The sequence below is a fragment of the Cottoperca gobio genome, unplaced genomic scaffold (genome assembly GCF_900634415.1).
Source record: "Cottoperca gobio unplaced genomic scaffold, fCotGob3.1 fCotGob3_70arrow_ctg1, whole genome shotgun sequence".
In the NCBI taxonomy this organism is placed as follows: Eukaryota; Metazoa; Chordata; class Actinopteri; order Perciformes; family Bovichtidae; genus Cottoperca; species Cottoperca gobio.
In genome coordinates this window covers 582,367-602,124 of record NW_021167062.1, presented here as the reverse complement: position 1 = coordinate 602,124, position 19,758 = coordinate 582,367, and the positions used below count along the sequence as shown (strand labels likewise).

The 19,758-nt window shown below is 42.8% G+C and overlaps 2 protein-coding genes across 2 annotated transcripts; both read left to right on the top strand.

Annotated features, from left to right (window-relative positions):
- Positions 1-4,069: 4,069 nt before the first annotated feature.
- On the top strand, positions 4,070-11,700 carry LOC115006208 (carcinoembryonic antigen-related cell adhesion molecule 5-like). Its single transcript, XM_029428323.1, has 9 exons — positions 4,070-4,085; positions 4,734-4,997; positions 5,850-6,110; positions 6,996-7,256; positions 7,925-8,185; positions 9,621-9,702; positions 9,805-9,865; positions 11,100-11,344; positions 11,493-11,700. The coding sequence occupies exons 1-9, from the start codon at positions 4,070-4,072 to the stop codon at positions 11,563-11,565; spliced, it is 1,524 nt and encodes a 507-aa protein (XP_029284183.1). The 3' UTR covers positions 11,566-11,700.
- A 1,578-nt stretch (positions 11,701-13,278) lies between these two features.
- LOC115006213 (B-cell receptor CD22-like) lies at positions 13,279-19,661 on the top strand. The gene is made up of 9 exons (XM_029428333.1): positions 13,279-13,433; positions 13,613-13,966; positions 14,273-14,482; positions 14,966-15,220; positions 15,556-15,816; positions 16,597-16,678; positions 16,778-16,832; positions 17,687-18,026; positions 18,467-19,661. The coding sequence occupies exons 3-8, from the start codon at positions 14,386-14,388 to the stop codon at positions 17,915-17,917; spliced, it is 981 nt and encodes a 326-aa protein (XP_029284193.1). The 5' UTR covers positions 13,279-13,433; positions 13,613-13,966; positions 14,273-14,385; the 3' UTR covers positions 17,918-18,026; positions 18,467-19,661.
- Positions 19,662-19,758: the final 97 nt, after the last annotated feature.

The window sequence follows — 19,758 nt, the reverse complement described above, 5'->3', positions numbered from 1 at the left end:
CACTGCAGCAAAAAACATCTTCCTACATACTCATTATTTCAACTTAATAGCTTAATAACGTGAATGTTTATAAGTTAACAGGCCAGTTAATGTTCACACTGTTATATTGTTGCTGGACTGGAAAGTTAAAACGAACTTTGAGGACTTTATTCCCTCCACATAATTGTAGAGGCTCGTCTATCTGCTGGGTGCTAAAACATCCAGAGAACAAAGAAACAACTGAACATGTTTCTTCCTTGAGTCTGTAGTAATTCAATTCTGAAAGAACATTCACTATCTAGTACATGAAAAGTACTGGAGAAAAGAAACAAGCGAAACTCTTTTGTTCTGTTTAAGTTTGTAAATTTAAATTTCTGTTACACTTGCATGGTTTTCTCAATGCTGTATTCTCAGAAAGACATATATTTAATCAATACCTACTACCTGCTTAAATAAACAAACTTCTTAATACAATAGAAATAATTGCTTCTGTGTTCAGCAAAATTAATTGAGGAATTTTAGATTAGATATTAAATGATACAAATAGGTAAATACACATCTGGCAAATGCAACAGCGCTGAATTGTGTGTTATTATTCCGACTGTAACTTTAATCTTAAAGTCAGGATGATGTTTCTGTGAGAGGAGCTGCTTCCCTCGGGCCACTGTTAAATCTGACCGCAGCGTACACAACACTCTCCTCCATCTTGTGTCTGTGGGGCTGAGCTGGTCTGTTGGAGTAGAGATAATCTGCCTGGCTCTTGGAGAAGTGGACGCTGGCGTAGTGAAAGTCATGCTGCTCCTCTTGCTGTCTCTGAATGGGTGAATGGCGCTGGTACTGGCGTGCGGACCGCTGCAGGGTAGACCGGGCCTTGCACCAGACCCGCCTGCACCGTCGGACAAAGCTCTGGGCCGAGGGAACACCCACATCAGTCTCTTGGTCAGGGAAGAGTGGAGGCTGAAAACCAACGTGACCAGTCGGCGGAGGTGTACAACCGCAAGGCAGTCATTCTAGTTAGCTGCTTATATGGTTTCAGTCAAGGTGATAGCAACTGTAGCAAAGCAGAGTATCTCAGATGTCTCCCCAGACACGTCCTGCAGCTTTTCCTGGACTTAATCCCTCCAACATGTCTGGGTCTGCTCCAGGATCTCCTCCCTATTGTACCTCCAATCCAGTCTGGGACCGTGCCTAGGGCAGGGGTGTCAAACTCAAATATACAGTGGGCCAAAATAATGGGCAAAACTTATTGAAATGAACTTATTGCACATATTGAACCTGGAACTAATAAAGCTTAAGTTATTACCTATAAAAAAAATATTAAATATTAAATAAATGAAAAATCAGTTGTATACATTTCTTATGGCTCTATCTGCAGCTTTTCCAGAGTCTGAAGTCAGTGATGGTGAAGATCTGTCCTGATGCTTTTGGTGAGTCTTCATCCTCCTTGTACCAGGTATAGTTAGCTGCTGGGTTAGCATCACTGCTACAGCTCAGAGTCACTGAACTGCCCTCCTCTATCTATCACCAAAAGCATCAGGACAGATCTTCACCATCACTGACTTCAGATCTGACTTCAGTGGGAATTATTACTGTGAAGCTCAGAACAGCAGAGGACGTCGTGACTCCACCTTACAGCTGACTGTTGGAGCAGGTACGTTACACTCATGGGCCTGACCCTGTACTACCTGAGCGGCCATTTGTAACCTTTTACACCATCCAGTTGTGTCTGTGTATCCAGAACAGCCCGATCACACCCCTTCTGACCGTGACTGCAGAGGGAGAAGAGGATTCTGCATTGTTCCATAAACACTTTGCATAGCAGTGCTTTGTCATGTTAACACCAGATAGTATGTTCCTGTTGTTGCATCTTCTGTCTGCAGTAACGATGGAAGCAGGTTTGTAGTTTGTTTTATGGAGTACAACTCCTACTTCAGAAGTTATTAAGAATTACAACCTCAACTCCTCCAGACGCTCAAACAGGAAGCTGTGAGGAGCTGATGACGCCGACCCCATCTGTACATCTCAACACTAAACTCTTCCTCTGCACACTAACCTGCAGAGAGCCTTGAGGTAAAGTAGTCCTCCGCTGTCAGGCAACACTATGGGAAGGAAAAAGTGGTTAAAATGTGTTTTCTTCAAATTGTCCTTAAGAAAAGTGTGAGAGGTTCTTCAGGGTCACACAAAGACTCTCACTGTCATTTCCACAAACGTCAGACAACAGTAAGAAGCATTTCTTCATTTCAACTCGGGGATGTACACCCAGTCGTCAGCTCATGCATATTAATAATGTAAAGAGGAAGCGAGTCAGGCTGGTTTAGACTGTTTGAAATCTATGTAACACAACGGTACCAACCACAGAAGAACACACCGTCTTCAAAGACTTCATCCTCACTTTTGATGTTGACATGTTTATAGTAATTTACTGAGACAGTATTTCTCGTGTGTGTGATCGACCTGCTGATTCGACGTGAGGAGCAGCGATGAGTTTCACTGCAGCAGCGAGTGGACTTGTTGTCTTCCTTCTCTCTGTACAAGGTACTGTTCATCTACATGCATGTTGTAAGGCAGCTAATGCACCTCAGACAGCAAACACCTTAAACTTTAAAAACAGAAGTATTGTGCAGCATTAAAGACAGTAAAGCTACGTTTGTGTGGATGGAAGTAATGACGAATACGTTTACGAAGAAAACACATCTTTAAATAACTGTTTTAACTTCTTCCAGCTCGTTGTTTCGAGGGTCATCTTTTCACTTTACTGTTTCAGTTCACGCTCACTGCTCCTCAGCTTTGTGTGGACGCTCTAACGCACTAAGCTGTTAGTGCAGCGTGCAGGATGTTCACGATACTCCCCACAATCTTCCCCCGTGCAGCTACTGCAACCAGCCATTAGTAGTCTCTACTGCCCGCCCCCCCCCCCTGCAGACACTGATCAAGCTGGATGCACTGCCTGGAATTGAACTCTGAAAAGAGACTTTTGCCTGTCAGTACATTTCTTTTTGCCGAAGAAGCTAACAAAGATCTCAGGGGAGTTAATTAACAGTGAATTGTATTTCATAGATTTACTGCCAGATGCAACATTTAGATCACAAAACTTAGATGAAGATGAATCTGAATAGTTTGTGTCGACCTTTGGAAGCCATCAGCAGTCAGTAAGCCGTTCTCGTTATCTTTACATCGCACGCCTCGGGGTTCTGCATTTCTCTACAGTTTCCTTTCACACTCTGAAGCAGCCGACCACAGAACAAGAAGCAACCGAGCAAGACACAGTGTACTTTTATATACCCTGCTCTTCTAATGGTTTATCTTCAGCTTTTTTTAAAGTCTTGTGTGTGATGTAACTTTAACTTTATCTACATCTGTTCACTTCGGCATTAACCAGAAACATTTACATTAGTTACAGTATATACCAGGTAACACACTTAAAGTGGGACGGCGGGTGAGAAATGTGGAGTGAAGCACCGTCACGACAAATAAAAGTCTCCTGATGTTGTTGTGAGTCTGATCATAGTTCCTGATGTGCTCTGTGTTACAGTGATACAGGGTCAGAGTGGCTGGGGGGTGACTTACACCTCTACTGAGATCTGTGCTGTAACAGGATCAACAGTGGTCATAAGATGCAGCTACAGATACCCATCCAGCAGGACTTACTATGTTAAGAGAACATTCTGGTTTACTAAAGAGAAAGATGGTGCACCTGTAGATCTGAGATCAGACTCACAGTATGCAGGTCGTGTTCTGTACAGTGATTCTAACAACATCTGCACTCTGAGAATCAGAGACGTGAGAGAGAGCGACTCAGCTGACTACAAGTTCAGCATCATAACAGACCCGATCCAGGTGGAAGTTTTACTGGATCACCTGGAGTCACTTTGTCTGTCACAGGTGACACTTTCATTCATGTTGATTATTTCCAAATGTTCAGCATGTAGATAACAATAACATAAATGTGTTGTGTGTTTATTTGCATGTGTGTATGTTATATAATAATAATATTCATGATTCTTCTTCACAGATCCAGATCTCCAGGTGCAGGTGAGCAGATCAGGTAACTGGGTACACCTGAAGTGTCACAGCAGCTGTGTTCTTCGTGATGGTCGTTACCTCTGGTACAAGAACGGACAGAAGATACAGCCAGAAACATCTTATTCTTATTATTATTATTATTATTATTATTATTCAGTCAACTTTAATGCTCCAGACGACTACTCCTGTGCTGTGAGAGGAAATGAGAATCGGCGTTCTCCTTCAGTGTGTGAGTTCACTCGACTGTGTCAGGACCAAACATTACAAACATAGTTTCAGATGTGACCTCACTGGAGTCTTCTACATCTTCATGTACATGCAGCAGGAGTATTTCTAGAGACACAAAGCTAAAGCACTAAAAGTTAAAGCAACATTCAGATACATGTTGTGATTTATTATGTGAGATGTTTGTGTTTCATGAATATTAGAAGTATAAAACATTGACATGCTGCGTTTCTTGTATTGATGATGTCATGACTAATGACTCTCAAAGTTAACTGAAGAGTTTTAACGGAGACAGAATGAAAGTGATTGTGTAACTTTACATGTTAATGTTAAACTTTAAAACAGTGTTTCCAGTTTCTGAAGATTTCTTCATGACAGACGGTCGTTGTGTTCGTGCTGATAACTCAGTGAATCTGCTGCAGCACCAGAAGAAGAGATAATAGTGTACAAGGTCAACTGTCTATGATAACATATTTTAATCTTTAACTTACTCTTTTCTCCTGCAGATGGTCCAAAGCTTCCCTCTGTGTCAGTGAGTCCCTCTGCTGAGATAGAGGAGGGCAGTTCAGTGACTCTGAGCTGTAGCAGTGATGCTAACCCAGCAGCTAACTATACCTGGTACAAGGAGAATGGGAACCTCAAACCTCTTAGTGAAGATCCACAGCTCGTCTTCAGCTCCCTCCGGTCCTCTGACTCTGGACAGTATCAGTGCAGAGCTCAGAACAAGCTGGGGATGAAGACGTCTAAAAGCATCTCTATTGATGTGAAATGTGAGTGAAACATCTGGTTTAGAAAGAACAAACATCTGAAATGTGTCCAGTCTTTGCAGGAGAAGATGTTACTGATCATAGCTACGTTCTTGCTTCACAGTTACAGTCAGTTGTAATTCATCGAGCAGCTCCACGAGGCTTTAGGATGCAAAACATTTTGAGCAGTTAGCAGGAAACAAAAGAGGATCACAGTTTGTAGAGCAGCTGATTACTCGTCAATGAACTCAGATGTGCTGTAATTATTGTTCAGACGTATCTGTGAATCCATAGTTCCTTTACTTGATGCAGAGTTCTTGATTACTTCTGAGAAATGCACTAAACAGCACTTAACCACTAACATCATACTTCATTATGAGCCAGCTGTTCGTCTGTGTGTGTCCTGCAGTAAAGTGGAGCACTTCACTACTGACCATAAAGAAGTCTTTCTTATTGTTAAGTGCTGTTGAGCACATCACTCACAAGTAACCAGAACTCTGCATTAAGTAAAGGACCATTACAAGATTCAGAGCTGTGAACTCTTCATTACTGTACATATTAGTTCCCTAACATAATATCGAATTGTTTCTTAATGAAGTCTTTAGCTGCTCTATTTGATCAGGAGACTCAAGAACTGTCAACTGATGTCAACCAGCAGTTAGTTCCTCAGGTTGTTGCCTGGTAACCACTCAAACGTCTGTGCAGCTGAAATTCTTATCTTTTGATTCAGTTTTGGGAACCAGATTCAAACCGTCACATGCATTTGTCAGATCACGTTTAAAGTGTGAAATGCAGCTGATCACTGTAATTTATATACCACATGTACTGTTGTAACACGACCGTCACAAAGAATAATCTGTTAATGTTCTCCTGCAGATGGTCCAAAGCTTCCCTCTGTGTCAGTGAGTCCCTCTGCTGAGATAGAGGAGGGCCGTTCAGTGACTCTGAGCTGTAGCAGTGATGCTAACCCAGCAGCTACGTATACCTGGTACAAGGAGAAGCAACAACTGCTTCAGGGAACAGAAGGGAGTTATCACTTCACCTCCATCAGCTCTGAGGACAGAGGGATCTACTACTGCAAGTCTGAGAATCAACATGGACACATCATGTCATCGTCTCTCTCAGTAGATGTCCAGTGTGAGTACAAAACAAAAGTAATACTTACTTATACTTAGGTCTGTCAGTCACAGGCCTTATTATGTTGTCCGTTACTTGTTCACAGCATTTACAGAAGCTGTCAGTTCATTCATTGTGTTAATTAGTCAAGTCTGATAAACTCCACACCACAACAACAAATGCTGTGACACTGGAACTATATATAGGCTCATAACACTCCCTGTAATAATCACACTGACACCATCCAATCCTTTTATAATTCTTTGGAGGAAATGATCTTTGGACTGTTGCTTATATTTAAAATGACCAGACGGCTTCGATTTAGGATTCATGCTGACGGTCAACTTACAGAACTTCATATGATTTCACCGTAAAGCTTGAAATGTGTGTGTTATATCTTACCAGGTGTGTGTAGAAAACCACAGGAGGTCAATCTCCTCTCTGACTAAACTCGACACTGTGTTGACAGATTTAATGTCCCGTAAGGTGTCAGTAGTGAGGTGCTGAGCCACATGGGAAGAGATGCAGCGCCGCTCTGACTGAAGACATGACGATAGCAATACACGTGTGTTTGCCAACATTTGAGGTCCAGCGGTGCATTGCTACACAAAATAATGTTTGTTCTACAGTGTGAGAACATTTTGAGTCACTTAACATTGTTGTGATGAATGTGGGACACCACTAAGTTCCTTCCCAGAAAAGGGCCATAAAGAGGAAACTCTATTAGCAGTTACTTTAGCCTGCTAGCTTTGTAGAGGCGTCAACACCCTGTTTCATGAAGCAGGGTGGAAGGTAGGTGAATAACATACTGCAGTAAGCACAATAACATCTAACTCGAGGTAGTCCACGCCTAAACACTGTTCTGTAAACAAAGATTCATCAAGATCTCTCTCTTTTCTCCTGCAGATGGTCCAAAGCTTCCCTCTGTGTCAGTGAGTCCCTCTGCTGAGATAGAGGAGGGCAGTTCAGTGACTCTGAGCTGTAGCAGTGATGCTAACCCAGCAGCTAACTATACCTGGTACAAGGGGAACCAAACACTGCTTCAGGGACTGAAAGACACATATCACTTCACCTCCATCAGCTCTGAGGACAGAGGGATCTACTACTGCAAGTCTGAGAATAAGTACAGCCAGATCAACTCCACATCAGTACACATAGATGTCCAGTGTGAGTACAAAACATCAGCAAATAACGGCAACTTACAATGTGTTTAAGTAGAGACAGTGATGTAGACATCTTATGCTATATATATATATAAATCATTCTTCTCGTCCATGCTGGCTGTGAAGTATTACCTTTGAAGAGCAACTACATGGATGGAAAGATCCAGTTCTAAATTTCAGCGAACACGAGGCCGCAGCAGTAACTTGTAACTGTCAGGTTGTTTTAGCACAAACGTCCTCTGTGTTTGTCCAGACGATGATTCGTTACTGAGCTGCAACAGAAGGTTGAGCTCCAATGGTGACCTGAGCACTCAACAGCATGTAGCCACATAGAGCTCTGTATGCAAACCTTAGGGATAAAAACATCATTTATTTAAACTGTTATCCACCAGCTGCTTGTATTGTTGTGATCCCACTGATGTCCACTGTCGGCTGAGAGGGTGAAACCAACGTTTTAATCCAAGGATATGTAGAGCAAAGTGGCACAATCTGAAAATATTAGATTTAAAGTTTGTTTTGCTCTAAACTCACATTTGTTCTGTTCAGGCACAACGTAGACATCTGTGAGATCTGCTGGATGATGGCTAAAAACTCAATAAATATATAATTTATAATAATTAGTAGATACTTTTACTAAAAACTGTTTCTGTATTTCTACATGTTCTCCTGCAGATGGTCCAAAGCTTCCCTCTGTGTCAGTGAGTCCCTCTGCTGAGATAGAGGAGGGCAGTTCAGTGACTCTGACCTGTAGCAGTGATGCTAACCCAGCAGCTAACTATACCTGGTACAAGGAGGATGAAGACTCACCAAAAGCATCAGGACAGATCTTCACCATCACTGACTTTAGATCTGAACACAGCGGGAATTATTACTGTGTAGCTCAGAACAGCAGAGGACGTCGTGACTCCACCTTACACCTGACTGTGGTTTCAGGTGCGTCATACTAATCAGCCCATTCACTTATAAATGATCTTAACCTTCCAGTTAAACGAGCCAATCACAGTACAAGCCTACTGTAGTTGCACCACCCAATTTATTTCTGCAGTCTTTAGCTACGTAGCTGAGATTTGAGATGACTAATAGATGTCAACATATATTTGCAAATCAAAAAATGGTGGTTAGCAGGCTAACGTTTATCAAAACTCACATTACCTACTGCCTCTGTAACCCAGTGCTGCCTGTCTTTATTAAACTTTAATTGGGGCAGCGATTTTGCTCCCAACCGAAAGGAAGCAAGATGACATGTCCAACCAAGGACGTGCTGACATTCAACCTAACTTCTTCACAATAACCCTGGAGGTGCCACGCTGATAAAGAACTATATCATCTGCATAAAGCAGAAATGAAATCCTGGATGATCACCAAGCCCACCGCAGAAAATACCTCACTTCCTGCCAAAACTATGGTCCCAGCTCTCATTGCTGTCATACAAGAACCAAATAGCTTGGAGAAACAGCAATAATACGGCATCCCATAATACCACAGGACCCCCCAGTGAGCCAGTTTTCTCCAAGTTTACAAAACACATCTAGACATTGCCAATCCCTTCTACCCTCCTTCAGGGTTCTTTCAAGAGTCAAGATGTTGCTGCTCTAGTTATTGCACTTTCTGTGACACCCTAATAATTCGGACACACACATATTCTACCTTCCCTGCCCGCCATTCCACGGGCATCATCCCCAACCTCTATGCTGCAGTGGTGTGTCAACCAACAATATTTTATTTAGTCTTACCCCCGACACCTTGCTACTATGGAGCTTTTTGACTACATTGGTGACCTCTGCCAGAGCGATGGGTAAGGTTTCCCTGGCAGGTCTTCCAACTCTCTCTCATCCTCCAGTCAAAGTCAGCACTTCTTTGCTTCTGACAGCAGTCTGGAAAAAGGCTTGCTTCCCTTTTTAAGTCGCCTCACGGTTTGCCAGAATCTCGTAGAGTCCCAAACTCCATTTCTCCAAACTCTCCGTGGTTGTATGAAAGATTCCTCTGGAGGTGGCAGCGTTCATCGTCAGGTGAGCTACGTCATCTCCAGGCTGGGATCAGTCGACAGCTCTGTTCAAGTGTCCAAGACAAAGATTTGATCATTCGACTACAAAGTCAATATCTTTAGCCTGAGGTGCAAAATCTCTCTACAATCAGATCCACAACTGTCCAAGCAGCAGAGACCACCAATATAGTTACTGGCACATTGAGTGTTACACTGTTTTAAAAACCATTTCTATGTTATGGGACGCAAATACAAAGCATAAGTTCACATGAGTTACTATTTAGAATGCTTCTGTCTGAAGAGCTATGATTTTATCTGTAGTTATTACTTGATAATGGACCCAAACAAGCTGTAATTCCATAATTAATTGTCACTGTTTCCCAGGTTCAATGACATCAGTAGCTGTTGGATCAATCACTGCTATTTCTCTGGGTATCATATTCCTCTCTGCCTTCCTGTTGTTCAGGTGAGCTGTTCAGTTTTACTGTGATTACATTCAGTAATGTTCAGTCAGTTCTTTAATCATTTCCTTTTGACGATTCATTTCTTTATTCATTCTCCTATCCAGAAGAAAGAGGACATCGAAGCAAACCACCGAGCCTGGAGAGAGACCGGACAACAGAGCCCAGGTGAGGAAGAAGAGTTCAGGTGTCACTCAGAGTCCACTCTCACCTGGAAACTTCATATCCCTATTTGGATATTTTATTTTCCCAAACTAAACATTGTACTCAGGATGTAGAGCGGGTCATCCACCAATCACAGCGCTTGGATCCCTGTCCATATGTCCATATGTCCAAAAAACACTGAATCAAGTTGCTCCCGATGGGCTGTCCAGCACCTTGCATGTGTGCAGTCCAATTACAAATCTATCCCTACCACCATCTCTTTTTCCATCCTGTTCATTTCCATTTTATAAATCTCTAGCTATGTCTGTGCCATACCCTTGTGGGTGAGGTTGCATACATGACCAGCAGGGATTACAATGACAAAAGCGATGGTGATAGCCTAGTGGTCTGGTGGTACGCCTTCCCAACCAGAAGGTTAAATACCAGGCTGCCACCATTGTGCCCTTGAGCAAGGTGTGTGTGTGTGTGTGTGTGTGTGTGTGTGTGTGTGTGTGTGTGTGTGTGTGTGTGTGTGTGTGTGTGTGTGTGTGTGTGTATATAAGTAAAGCAAGTGGAAAGCTTGAAGAGCCTTAAACCTGCATTCTTTGTAATGGCCAGCAGGGGGCGACTCCTCTGGTTGCAAAAAGAAGTCTGTTTGTATAGAAGTCAGAAAATGAGTCGACTTCTCACTGGATTTGTTACCTCATTAAACATTTTCCTAATACGTTTATTTTGATCACTAGTTTCAAGTCTTCTTCAACACAACTTATGTTCATTTAGTAAATGATGTCCCATTTAAAGGACAATAAACAATAAAGCAGCGTATGCTTTAGGGCGGGGCTACCTTGTGATTGACAGGTCACTAACACTGTGTTGTCCGTCTTTCACCTTGAACTCTTTCACAGTGTTTTCAGTTCATGAAAGTTTATTGTAACATTTTGGTCGCCTAAAAATGTCTTGTTCAGCGTTCGGTTATACTTTCTCCACACTCTCGTGTCACATCTGCTTCCAAAAAAACAAGATGGCGGTAATCAAAATAAAAAACTAGACGTCACGGTGACTGCGTTCTGACAGTCTTTGCCCCAGACTTGCGGCCCGATGAAGTATTCGTAACTTCCCTAGAATTGCAGAACAAGCCCTTCTCCTTTAACCTTGCAGATGTTTTACTAAATGGTCATTTTGTGCAACAGGCCAATATGAAGCATTCTTACCCTCTAAGTATTTAAGTGTCCTCGTCTTTGTGATGTTTATCCTTCAGATAAACTCGGTGAGTGACAGCCCTTCAGCTGCAGCACAGAAAACACCAGCAGAGCAGGAGCAGGAGCTTTGCTATGCCACCGTGAACTTCTCCAAGAACCAGGAAGACCCTCTCTACTCCAACATCAGGCTGCACAGACACCAGGAAGACCCTCTCTACTCCAACATCAGGCTGCACAGACACCAGGAAGAGGAGGATGTGGACTACACCACTGTCCAATTTAAGAGTGCCAGTGCCGCCACAGAGTGAGTACATGACGATATTTCATTGATACAGTAAGTTTGGAACAGTCAGTGTTTTGATTCACTGTTGCATTTGTCTGGTATTTTTTAAACCTGTTCTTAGTCAATATTGTGAGTTTATAAATCGCTAAATACGTTTTTTCATCAACAGATCAAGAAGTCAAAAGGCTGCGGAGGATTCATCTGCAGTGTACAGCACAGTCAGCAAAAAACCAAGAATGTGAACACAACATACATGTGTGGCTTTTACCACTGTGGTTAAACTGTGTAATACTAGGCCTGAGTTCATCTACTGTATCAACCATTGTTATGACATCCAGCGCGTTTCTCCAGAGTATTATTGTTAGCTAACGTGTGGTAAAACATTTAGAAATACAAATACAGAATGACCTTAACAAAGCAATATGTTCCTGCCATTACAAAGCAAAACATCTTGTGAAATACATTTCTCTATATACAGCACATTTATTACAATCTTTCTCTGCTTTATTCACTTAAATCATAATTCTTTGTTTTAAATATTGCCAATATTCCTGTGCTAATGTTCTTAATATTTTACAAGTTAGTGTCAAAGTTCTCATCTCACAAATTAAATGTTTTGTTTTTTATTCCCTGGTTTTGTACTTATTTAACTCTGTTTACATATATTGTTAAAATAACCTAATATATTATTAAATAAAGACATTCAGTTACGTACAGGGGCACGTAGCTTCACTAAGATAGACCTAAAGGTTTGAGTGTTACATTATTAACTCTGCATGTGAGAGCAAAGCTGTCATCAGACTGATGCCTCCGCTGGTCATGTGACTCTCACCCTGCAGGTCTGCTGAGCGTCTTCTCTTCCTCAGAAGATGGAGCAGCTTATTACTCATAGAAATGCAGTTGTAGCTTCGCCACCGTAACTAGACGGCATGTCAACACGGTGTGCATGGGGTTCTAGTAAAGGTGATTAATATCTCAACAGCTTGCAGGATCCTTTGTTTCCCTTTACAGAACAATAACATAAGACCAAGGAAAGTGTGCAGTGAGCTGTCTGACAATGGGACAAATTGTCTCTTTATTCATAGTCTACTACAGTAAATATTAAGTTCAAGCAGTTAGTTTGCGAAACCATTGTCATGTCTTCTCAGCTCGGGGGATTCACACACTTCCAGCTGCTCATGTACTTTGTATAAAGACTTCATTCAAACTTTCCGCAACGCTCCGGTCCAAAGTGTATTAAGTATAAAGATTTCAGTGAAAATGTGTTTTATCAGCGGGAACGTTTTGACTGCTGTAGATAAGATTCTGTGCCCAAACACCTCCACACATTCAGCTCAGTCTCCTGATGTTGTTGTGAGTCTGATCATAGTTCCTGATGTGCTCTGTGTTACAGTGATACAGGGTCAGAGTGACTGGGGGGTGACTTACACCTCTACTGAGATCTGTGCTGTAACAGGATCAACAGTGGTCATAAGATGCACCTTCAGATACCCATCCAGCAGGACTTACTATGTTGAGAAAATATTCTGGTTTACTAAAGAGAAAGATGGTGAACCTGTAGATCTGAGATCAGACTCACAGTATGCAGGTCGTGTTCAGTATCACTGTGATTCTAACAACATCTGCACTCTGAGAATCACAGACGTGAGAGAGAGCGACTCAGCTGACTACAAGTTCAGATTCATAACAGACCATCCAGGTGGAAGATTTACTGGATCACCTGGAGTCACTTTGTCTGTCAAAGGTGACACTTAGTTGGACAGTTTGTGTGTGTGTGTGTGTGTGTATGTGTGTGTGTGTGTGTGTGTGTGTGTGTGTGTGTGTGTGTGACAGTTCAGACTAAAATTACATTTATGTTTCTTTACAAATCCAGGTTTCCAGGTGCAGGAGAGAATAACATCCTCATGCAAAGTTAATGACTGTAAATATGGAACCCTGAAGTGTCTCAGCAGCTGTCGTCCAACTCGTCACCCTTCCTACATCTGGTACCGCAATGGACAGATAATAAATGGCAAACATGAATATATTTATCCATATACATACTTTTATCCTGGAGACAGTTATTCCTGTGCTGCACAAGGATATGAGGAATCCGCCGCTCCCTCAGTGTGTGAGTTTACTCCACAGTCTTCCACTGACATGACGCTGTGTTGAACTCATCAGCTAATGTTCTGTACCATGGCTTCATGTGTCTTTACAACTCTGTACACAGCAACACAACCAGCTGTGAATTACTGCAGTAAAGACTTTAGTTGTTATCATAATAACCAAACACATGTTATATTTCAGGTGTCTATGGTCAAAGCTGCCACAGAGTGACTTACACTGACAGAAGCATCTGCGCCCCCTCAGGCTCTTCAGTGGACATTTCTTGCACTTACTACAGTGTTGGATCTGTCACATCTAAATTCTGGTTCAGTCCTGAGCGTAGTCATCAGTGGGGGGATCCTAACAAACCTCAGGACCTCAGTGAAGACTCCCAGTACACAGGTCGTGTTCAGGTCCTACCAGCAGAGAGAGGACGCTCCACTCTGAGGATCTCTGACCTGAGAGCGACAGATTCAGCTCAGTATCACTTCAGATACAAGACACGAGGCTTTGAATGGAGGAGCAGTTTACCTGGTACCACTCTGACTGTCACAGGTACTGATGAACACACTGATGATGTCGTTAATGTAGCAGGATTTAAATGAATCATCATTAGATCATGTGCTTTCTTATTGGAAATGATCATTTTGATATATACACAGTAAGGGAAGTTTAACACGAGGGAAAGTATTAAACAGGAAGTAAATGCAACTGTAAACAAACATGGAGCAGAAACACCTTGATCAATGTTTTACATTAAAAGACCTTTTCTCACGCTTAGATAAGAGATTAGAGTTGACATAGAAAGTGTTAGATTGTGCATGGTGTGATGTTTAAAACATTGCTGTTCCTTGTTCACAGATGCAGATGTGCAGGTGCAGGTGATCTGGTCTCCTTCTGGTCCAAAGCTGCTTTGTCACAGCAGCTGTCTTCTCACCGGACGTTCTTCCTTTGTTTGGTACAAGAATGAAACGATGATTCAGGAAGAAACATCTGCTTCTTATGGACAAGACGTTCATGCTGCAGACAGTTATTCCTGTGCTTACCAGAGTTACCGCTCTGCTGCAGTGTGTGAGTTTACTCCTCTCACAAACACAATGTCATCACTTCAAATGTAGTGAAGTAGAAGTATGAAGGAGCAGAGAAACAGTACCTCAGAATTGTACTTATGTACGACACGTGAGTAAATGTACTTTGTTTCTTCCCCACTGGGTGACAGTAGGGCGTGATGCACTCAGAGTAGAAATGAAAGGTGGAGTTTCTGACCACTAGTTTCACTAAAGAATAATTGTGTTATGTGGACTTGTAAACACACTGGCTTCTCCATTCTTTCTCTTTGTTCCACTGATCCACACTTGGCGGCGGTAATGTTCAAAGAAGCGTAAGAATGTGTCAGCAAACCCAGTGAAGAAGAAGAAGAAGAAGAAGAAGAAGAATGCAATATAGCAAGAAAGGATGTAAACAAATACAACACATAGGATGTAAACAAGTGTTTGAGTAACACTTAGTGAATAACACACTCATATTAATGTGTGTTCATATTACCTCCTCCAGATGCTCCGAGGCTTCCCTCTGTGTCACTGAGTCCCTCTGGGGACATTATGAAGAACGATTCAGTGACTCTGAGCTGTAGCAGTGATGCTAACCCAGCAGCTAAATACACCTGGTACAAGGGGGAACAACTGTTCATTGAGAAACAACAGCTCGTCTTCAGCTCCATCCAGTCCTCTCACTCTGACCAGTACTACTGTGAAGCTGAGAACGAGCTGGGGAGGAGGACGTCTCAATATGTCTTTATTAATGTGAAATGTGAGTTATAAACGTGCTGCATCTACTGAACAAAGGACAGGTTTAGCAGAGTGTGTCTGCTCCACTGCACTGTTAAAGGGATTCAAACCACTTTATTCATCACAAGACCTGCTAAGTTTCAGATGCTGCAACATCAATTACATTACATCATTTAGCAGACGCTCTTATCCAGAGCGACTTACGTAGAACTAAGTACAGGGACAGTCTCCCTGGAGCAGCTCAGGGTTAAGTACCTTGCTCAGGAGTACAATGGTGTTGTTTTGTTTGGAAGGTGTACAACTAGACCACTAGGCCATCACCACCCATCAGTTCATAAATTCATCTGTCTCCTCCAGATGGTCCAAAGCTTCCCTCTGTGTCAGTGAGTCCCTCTGCTGAGATAGAGGAGGGCAGTTCAGTGACTCTGAGCTGTAGCAGTGATGCTAACCCAGCAGCTAACTATACCTGGTACAAGGAGGATGAAGACTCACCAAAAGCATCAGGACAGATCTTCACCATCACTGACTTCAGATCTGAACACCATCGGAATTACTACTGTGTAGCTCAGAACAGCAGAGGACGTCGTGACTCCACCTTACAGCTGACTGTTGGAGCAGGTAAGTTCTCCACATTCACCTCTTTACTACAGAATGAATCTGGATGCCACATCCTTGACCTCAGAGGGACAGTTTTAACCCCCAAATAAAAAAATATTGTTTTTTTCTCCTAACGGTGCTATTTATCAGTCCAGATTGTTTTGGTGTGAGTTGCAGAGTGTTGGAGATGTCGTCCGTAGAGATGTCTGCCTTCTCTCCAACATCAAGGAACCAGAAGTCACAAAAAGACATTTAAGACATTTAAAAGAAAAACTCAACAGCGACGTCTCTTTCCAGAAATCCTGACTCGGTGCCTCAAGATAACCCACAGACCTCGTTGTGGGGAGTTTCATGTAGGAACTATTTTCTTTGTACAGTATCACCGCGTAGAAGGAAGCGTGCACCGATGGAGAACAACACTGATGTTGACATCTCGTGCTGTCAGGATCCTCTCGTCCGTGAGTAGATGCACGCTTCCTTCTGCGCGGTGATGCGGTTGCCGGGTTTAGTTCGGTAAAGAAAATAGTTCCTACATGAAACTGCTCACAACAAGGTCTGTGGGTTAACCCCAGTAACCGGGTCATAATGTCTGGAGAGAGACTGTTGAGATTTTCAAATGTATCTTTTTGGAGCTTTGAGCTCCACGAGCCGATCGACATCAAGTTCCTTGATGTTGGAGAGAAGGCCGACATCTCTACGGACGACATCTCCAACACTCTGCATCTCTTACTGAAACAATCTGGATATAAAAACAGCTCTACAGGTGACAGGGAACATGTGTGTTTCCTTCTGGTTCTCCAGGTGCATGGACATCAGCAGCGACAGGATCCATCACTGCTGTTCTGCTGGCTTTCACGTTCCTCGCCGTCGTCCTATGGATTAGGTGAGCAGTTCTGTGTCACTATGATTATGTTCACGAATGCATTTAACATTTTGTCCTCTGTGGAAGTTAAGTCATGCAACTGCTGCTCCTCCTATCCAGGAGAAGAAAGTCCATCACACAACAGTCTGCAAAAAGACCCGACACCAGAGAACAGGTGAGAGGAGATTCCAGTGCAGAATATGAGATGCTCAAAAGGTATTTTGTTTCCCGCTCGTGCTCGGTGTCATTTCACAAAGGATGGTTGGTAGTAAAATATGTTTACTGGCTCACTCATAAGGATATCTTTCTATTCCAATATTCTGAGGGTGTTTTATTGATAATGGTGGAGAATTCATCTTCATACAATAACAATAATAATGAGCTTCACATGAAGGCAAACAAATAGAACAACGTTAACACTGATGCAATTATCAGGGTTACAATAGGATAAATCAAAATAGAGAAAACAGATTTGCCCAACATAAAGACAGCCCTTAAAGCGTGCAAACGTTTTCATAAAAGTAGGTTTTTCTTTTATCAAGTAGTTCAAATGAAGAGTTTTTCATGCTTTGAACATCACAATCAATGGACTCCATTGCTTCGACTGAGCACATATCATTAGCAATGCTTTAAAAGGTCTCCCTTCATTACACGAGACTTACCTGGCTTCATTGAACTAAACGATGGTTTCTGCAGTTACAGTTTAGATGAAGGAAGACCCCCCCTTTCACCTCCCGCTGCCCCTTCTGGAACTAAAACGTTGTTAACCAATGAAGTGACGTAAATGTTGGGCTTCCTGTGATTGGTTTAAATGGTGTTCACACCAGAAATGAACTGCGGACTGTGAACACCCCTTCTAGTTGGACCAGGGAGCGGTTGTTTGGTCCCGTTCACATCTGCCCAAAAGACCTTCCCCAAGGGAACGCACCATTAGATCCACAACACAAACATAAACCAGAAACCGTCAGCACCTCCTGTGATCCCACCTCAAATCCACCAGGTGTTTAACTACAAGTTTTGTCCCGTCAGCTGAACCTGGATCAGGTGCAGGACGACCTTCACTACTCCAGCATCCGCTTCCCTCAGAACCAGGAAGAGGCTCTCTACTCCAACGTCGGAGCAGCTCAGACCCGCAGACAGTCAGAGGACGAGGAGGTGGAAGTCGTCTACACTGATGTCCAAACTAACAGTGGCAGGATGTTGTTAACGTGCCGTTTCCTCCTCTGCAGGGGGCGGAGCTGGGGAGCAGCAAGCTGGTGATGAGGTACCCAGACCGTTGGGTCCAGCGCACCCTGCCCCCCCCACAAAGGACCAACACCAGCCTCGGCTCCAACGTTGCGGGAACACAGCAGAGCTTATTCGCCCCGGGGTACTGAGCAACTCATCACGTGTGTATCTGTGTGGTTGTTTTAGCGTTTAGAGATAAACATTAAGCTTTGTTTAAAGTTGGGGTCAGCATTAATGTTAGACATGTCGCTGGGACGTCAGGGAACACATCGTGATCATTGATGATCCTCAGGATAGAGATCCAAAGACGAGAGAAAAACAAACACACTTCTGTGCATCTGCACTATGCAGCATGTTTTACTTTGAAGGGCACATTAAACTCTTAACTCTTAATAAAGACTTTCCAAGAGAGAACATCCCCTTAGTGTTGTTCAGTCCCATCTTCCATCTTCTCTCCTCAGCGGTTTGAAAACACACGCCGGCCCTCAGGAGAGTGAAGCTGCGTCAGTGTCCATGCATTAGTAGCATCTCATTGTTTGATGTGAATCTGACGCAGGATCTTCTCTGGTTCTGTCCATGCAGGTCCAGACGGTGTGTTCCTATAGATGGAGACGAGTGCTTCTACTGGCGGACAACAGGCTGTTTCTATGGCGACAAGTGCCGCTTCAAACACATACCAGACGAACAAGGTCGAGACAAAAAAACATGGCAACCCTAACTGTGTCCTCTACCCTCCCAACCCCTCCACCCGGGCTCATTAAAGAAGAAGAAGAAGAAGAAGAAGAAGAAGAAGCCTGAGAACACTGACAGCTGAATGTGTGTGTGATCAGAGGGGGGGATTATGGTATGTATGTGATAGCCAAAGAAAGGACTTGTGACTGACAAGATGAGGAAGTTTACAGCGTCCTCAGAAAGACGCTTGCTGTAAGGAGGTCCTCGAAGGAATTTAATTTATTGGAAGTGTCTGGAATACCCTGATGAACTCCTGGTCTCTGCGTGGAGATCTGCGCTCGGTGGGAAGTACGTCATCCGTCATCAGGATTTACTTGGACAAATACGGCCGGTTGAACCATATTGGAAACGCTACAAAACCCAGCTCAGTGACAAACTGTGTCTTTAACACCGCCGTGAAACTGCTTTAACGTCAAGAGTTATTTTCATATCTTTTCGAGAGGTGATTTAAAAATGTTTGGACATAACAATAAATGAATGAAACCCACATTAAAAAGCTTTTGGGTTTACTCAGCACCCTCAGTGTTCCTCGCTGCCACTCTGTCCATGTGACCTGTAAACCAATGAATCAGCACCTGCAGACATTGCTAATGCATCGTGTCTCCGCTCGTCTGTTATGATTGAACCCTGTTCTACACGTGAATGCTTTGGGACTGATACTAAATTAAATAGTTTATCTACATTTTGCAGCAACATGCTGTTTGTTCAACTACATCCATATTTGCATAGCGATTAAGTTTAATTACTTTTTTACTGAAACTATAAACTAACATTTTGGGCCATAAAAGGAAAGGAGTGATTTTGTATCCGACCCTTCCTTCCCCAGCTCCGCCCCCTTTATCTTTAACCGCGCGTGACCTTTGACCTCAGTGCCCGGCCAGATGTCACAGAACAAACAGGCCTCATTATTTTAGACGGGCGCTCAAACTAGTCAAACGGTCACAAAAAAAGTGCAAGTTGAATATTTTCTAGAAGGGAAGTTTATTTGTTTGTTTCTGTCTGTGAACAAGTGGACTTTTTAAATAAACTTCACATTTTTTGTTGACTTTTTGTTTTATATTCTGTTATAATTTATAATTAGATTAGTTTTTTCAAAGTAGTTTGAATTAGTTTTATCTTTAGTTTACCAAACTATATTTCTC